Source organism: Impatiens glandulifera, chromosome 1 (genome assembly GCF_907164915.1).
Source record: "Impatiens glandulifera chromosome 1, dImpGla2.1, whole genome shotgun sequence".
NCBI classification, from domain to species: domain Eukaryota; kingdom Viridiplantae; phylum Streptophyta; class Magnoliopsida; order Ericales; family Balsaminaceae; genus Impatiens; species Impatiens glandulifera.
In genome coordinates this window covers 141443852-141449203 of record NC_061862.1, presented here as the reverse complement: position 1 = coordinate 141449203, position 5352 = coordinate 141443852, and the positions used below count along the sequence as shown (strand labels likewise).

At 33.5% G+C, this 5352-nt stretch overlaps 1 protein-coding gene and 1 long non-coding RNA gene across 2 annotated transcripts; both read right to left on the bottom strand.

Moving 5' to 3' along the window:
* Nucleotides 1-1752: 1752 nt before the first annotated feature.
* LOC124919279 lies at nucleotides 1753-2448 on the bottom strand. The gene is made up of 3 exons (XR_007097564.1): nucleotides 2259-2448; nucleotides 1979-2180; nucleotides 1753-1885 (listed from the first exon to the last, which is right to left on the bottom strand). It is a non-coding gene; the product is annotated as an uncharacterized LOC124919279 (long non-coding RNA).
* A 1010-nt stretch (nucleotides 2449-3458) lies between these two features.
* Nucleotides 3459-4485, bottom strand: LOC124943038 (calcium-transporting ATPase 5, plasma membrane-type-like). Its single transcript, XM_047483608.1, has 3 exons — nucleotides 4373-4485; nucleotides 3921-4019; nucleotides 3459-3691 (listed from the first exon to the last, which is right to left on the bottom strand). The coding sequence occupies exons 1-3, from the start codon at nucleotides 4403-4405 to the stop codon at nucleotides 3515-3517; spliced, it is 309 nt and encodes a 102-aa protein (XP_047339564.1). The 5' UTR covers nucleotides 4406-4485; the 3' UTR covers nucleotides 3459-3514.
* Nucleotides 4486-5352: the final 867 nt, after the last annotated feature.

The following is a 5352-nucleotide window of genomic DNA, read 5'->3' as shown; positions in this document are numbered from 1 at the left end:
CTAGTAACATCAAGTTTATTCTAATCAAACAAATGATGGCTTGAAGTTCCAAGATAGAAACACCATGTCCGATCACTTGAATACATTTCAAGGGATTATTAATCAGCAAGTTGGAATGGGTATCAAGTTCGATGATGAAGTGCAAGGGTTATGGATTCTTGGTACACTACCAAACTCATGGGTGACGTTTAGAACGTCACTGTCTAGCTCAGCTACAAATTGTATTTGTACTATGGTGGTGGTGAAAAGTAGTGTCCTCAATGAAGATATGAGAAGAAAATCTCAATGTTCTTCTTCGTATTTTGATGTCATACTTGCTGAAAGAAGAAGGAAGACTAGGAGTACAGGTCAAAATGAGAAGATTAGAAGTAAAAGAAGATCTGGTAACAATTCTTATACTAAGTGTTATCATTGTCACAAAAAGGGGTGCATCAATAAATTTTGTCGAACGTTTCTAAGAGAGAACAAAAATACAAATGATAAAGAAGTAAATTCAATGACGGTGACAAACATGCGAAATTCAATGTTACCACCGATGATTTCTTTAGTTTGTATGACAATGATGTTAATCTCGCTTGCTAGAAGACTAGCTGGGTTATTAATAACAATGCTTCAATACATGCCACGTCGCGAAGGGATTTTGTTACATCCTACACTTCTAGTGATTGTGAAAGTGTTAGAATGGGTAAACATGACACTACTGAAGTTATTGGTTTTGGAAATGTGTGCCTAAAGCTTGAAAATGGCAACACGTTGGTTCTGAAGAATGTGAAGCACATCCACGACATCCATATAAATTTGATCTCCATTGGGAGCTCGATGATGAAGGATTTTGCAATACTTATTGTGACAAGAATGAAAACTTACTAAAGGCTCATTGATATTGGCAAATGGAGAAAAGTGATCCTCATTATATATGATGCGGGTAACGATTGCAGATTCTTCCGTCAATGCAGTTGTTGATGAATAAAACGTTGAGCTTTGGCACAACCAACTTAGTCATATGAGTGAAAAAGGATTGATGATATTGGCTAATAAAAGCCTTCTCTCTAGAGTGAAGAATGATTCTTTGAATAAGTGTACTCATTGTTTAGCGGGGAAGCAAACTAGAGTTGCATTCAAGAATGTTCCTCACTCGCGTAAACCATGTATACTTGATTTAGTATATTATGACTTTTATTTACGATCATTCAAGAAAGAATTGGGGTGCATACTTTAAAGTCTAAACATCAAGTGTTAAATATTTTCAAACAGTTTGATGCTCTTGTGGAAAGACAGATATTCACGAAACTTAGGTGTGTTCAGACAGATAATGGTGGTGTGTATTATGGTCCTTTCAATGAGTATTAAAGGGAGCAAAGAATTCGACATCAAAAAACACCTATGAAGACACCTAAATTAAATAGTTTGCTCACCCATAATTGCCTACTTAACAATGCCACTCCCACTACAACAAAACAGACCTACGGCAACGTTTAAAAGACTTCTGCCAACCTATAAAAGCGTCGCCAAAAATATCACCGACACTTATTCAAGCGTCGCCATAAGCAGGGTGGGCGAATGTTATAGCGACGCTTATTTTAGCGTCGGTAACATCATTTTAAGCGTCGCCAAAAGTCCATAATTTTTAGAAACGATTTTTATTTTATTTTTGATTTATTTTAACAATTTTATCCAAATTTTTATTTTTGAAATTAAATATTCATTGAAAAGGACATTAAAAAATAATTAAATAACAAAATTAACATAAATTCTCACATCAAAATATTTCAAACAAAAAAATAGGTTTGTTCAATAGAAAATATGGTATTTATCCACTCAATCTTCTTCTTGGACATCAGCTAAGCTTCTTCTTAGACCACATTTCCTTCTTCTTAGACCACATCTGAAAATATATGATAGAGATTATTTTTAAGATAAGAAAGAAAAATGGAATATTGATTTGAATTAAATCCACACAAAATTTGAAAAACAAAACCTGATTGCTTCTCCATGCCATTGACAACTCAAGGATGAAGACGAGCATATAACACCTAAATTATTCATTCTTCACAATTAAACCGCTAAAAGGGAAATGAATTAATCTTCAATTATTGGAATCTAGATATATATCCTCTTACGGTGCAAATTTGTTTCCTCCATTTCTGTCTGGATATCTTCTTAATGTTCTTAATGATCTTCTGAAATTAGCAAAAACAATTATAAAATATTTAAGTAGACGATGATTATTAGTAAAAAGACTTTCAAGTTAATTTTACCTGGTGGTGGTGGTACTACATTTGTATTCTTCTTCCTAGGACATATACATACTCTTGAATAATCTTGACAAGTGATCACTGAATGGTGTCTCCGGAAGGATATTTTCCCAACTATTACTCTTGAATAATATTGACAAGTGATCACTGAATGGTGTCTCCGGAACTGGGATCATTTTCCCAACTATTGTGCTGCATGAATTGACCCACCACCTACTAACAACAAATTAATTAATTTAATACAACTCACCTTACAAATCCAATTGCATCCAATTGCAACAGATACAAGCCACAGTTTCCAGCTAAGCCCAACAATTGAGTAGAACTTCCCAAGAAGAATATTATGATCACCTATCATCAACATAAACAACACATTATTATTATTATTATAATTATTATTATTATATCATCATTCATGCACGCAAATTAAAATAAAAAAGACAACATATCGATCAGAGTCAAACCTGGAGCACAATAGTTAGTCCAACTATCAACATGCATGAAGAGACAGTTCTTAGTTACTCCCTTAAACACGTTTATCTCATCTGGCTTCCTTGCATTCACCTCATTGAATATCTGCACAAATTAACCTTTTTCTCTTTATTTTCTTTCTTTCTTTCTACCTAGGGTATATATATATATTAATATCATACATACCTGACAAATAACAAAAGCATTGAATATGAGCGTGTTCTTCATTTTTTTGGTATGGCCAGGATTATCACGCCTCAAGTTGAGGATATTTTCCCCTTGGAAGTTCAGAACGAACAGGACGATCACTTGATAAGCTGCCTGCAGTTGTATGTGTGTTCCAACAAAATTACCCAACAAAAATATTTTTATTCATTTCTTGTCCTAGCTAGCTAGCTAGAAATTGTAAGTTATCAAACAACAACTTACACTTGCTTCCCAATAATAATAATATATATCTGAATTAACAAGTTCCTCCATATTATATTTGTTATCAACGGTTCCCTGATCAAGGTACAAAAACAACAACAATAATCATGCAACTAACCATTCAACAATATTATTAATATGAACAAAATGGTTGAATCAATTAAGTTTTCAAACTTACCTCCGACCAACCGGAGGTCGATGCATCAGGTGATCAGTAGGTGGTTCAGTGGCCAATGCCAAAGCTCCAAGTGTATCCATTATGAGATTAACCCAAAGAAGCTAACCGTAATTTTTTCCCAAACAAAACAAAATAAAAAGAACCCATTAATTACCTACTATTTGTTTCTTTCTCTTTTTTCTCATGTCAGGTGCGTGCATAGATTATTAATTATATTTACCTGCACTGCATTCAGAGGGACATCACCAAAAGAAACTGCTGCAACAACATTAATAACAAGTGCAGCAGCATTGACAATGAGTTGAAACTGGATGAATTTCTGAATGTTTTCATAAACAGAACGCCCCCATCTAACAACCTGCACAGCAAGGAAGGAGATGGCATTCGATGAACAAATTCCAAATTATAATACTTTCCTCACAATTTAAGCAAACAGTGCAACAAATTCTCGCTTTTTAAACAAGGCAACAAGAGTGCGCAAGAAAATTCAAAAAACAAAGAACCAATTGAGAGATCAAGCCATATTAATAAGCATAGATCGTCTATATTTCAACCTAATAATAAACCAGCATGTACTAGAGACTAACCTTCACAATAGAAGCGAAGTTATCATCCAATATTATTATATCTGAACTCTCTTTTGCGACTTCTGTTCCTTGGATGCCCATTGAGAGACCAATATCAGCCTAAAACAAGGATAACATATCACCTTTAAAATCCAAAGGTGAAAATAAAGGTAGCAAACAATTTCAACTGAATAGAGAAAAATAAAAATCCAACATCTGTAAAAATGCACAATAAGGATAGCAGATTGATTAAAGATTCACAACTAGGTCAACTGAATAGAGGAAAAAGGTCTACTATGTAAAAGATTCACATTTGAAATGTATTCTGTATAGTGAGCTAGATAGAGAAACATAACTGCATACAAAGAAAATTCATATTTTCATTGGTTTCACAGTAGAAAAAATAAGCAATAGAAGATAAGAATTTAAAGAGCACACTGTCTAAGGAAAACATAATGGTTTGACACAAATACCTCATTCAGTGCGGGAGGCATCATTGATTCCATCTCCTGTTACACCAACAACATGTCATCTCTTGCGCAAGGCTCGCACAAGGAGCAACTTATCATTGGGAGACGAACTTCCCATTACCTACACATAGAATTAGAATCATTTATTTCCTTACTTAAACTAATTAAATAATCATTTCTTTCCTTACCTGTGCAAGGTCACCTCTATATTTCCCATTCTTGACACAAGCCCAACTGCCAACAGGAATTTCACTATAAATAGAATAAACTATTCAATTGAAAAGTTATTTGTCAAGTAAACAATTGAAAAGTTATTTGTGAAGTAAACAATAATCCAAACATCAAAGTTGATAATCTAACAAAAGTGTGATAGAAATGAAGAGGACGAAATTAAATATAAATAAAAATTTCATGCAACTTGAGCAAAAGAGACACAATGGAAGTGAATATACACATGTAAAGCATCAAACCTAACATAAACTACTGACAATAATACTGTAATAATAAAATTCTTTTACAATCTTTTTATGCTTCTCATTAGTTATGCCTACGAATTTATCATAAGATATCCAACTGAAAAGAAAGAACAATCAACCTATTATTTTGAATGCAATAATAGAAATTTTACATTATTAACAAAATCATAAATTAGTTTGAAAACACATAAACTGTTAGGTTAACCTACATTATTTTACTTTTTGTCCTCCAGCTGTCTAGACACAATGTAAGTGTAGGTTGAAGAACTTTGTCACCAATGAACTATGAAAAAAAACAAAACATAGTATAAAAAAATGTGGAAAAGAATATATGTATGTATATTAAGAGGTGGACGAGAACCATCTTTCGCATCATGTCCTTGAACTCAATGCGGCCTTCGTGATTGGGATCAACTAGTATCATCTTCCGACAATGATCGATCTCGCTTCCTTCGGGGAAACCCAACTTCACTAACACGTGTTGCAATTCGTTAGCAGATATGTATC

What these genes read in the sequence shown, in the direction of transcription:
- LOC124943038 (XM_047483608.1), bottom strand. Translation starts at nt 4,405, where the DNA reads ATGGAATCAATGATGCCTCCCGCACTGAATGAG. An exon ending in TGCCTCCCGCACTGAATGAG is followed by an intron (nt 4,020 to 4,372) that starts GTATTTGTGTCA and finishes TCCTTGTTTTAG; the next exon opens with GCTGATATTGGTCTCTCAAT. An exon ending in ACTTCGCTTCTATTGTGAAG is followed by an intron (nt 3,692 to 3,920) that starts GTTAGTCTCTAG and finishes CTTGCTGTGCAG; the next exon opens with GTTGTTAGATGGGGGCGTTC.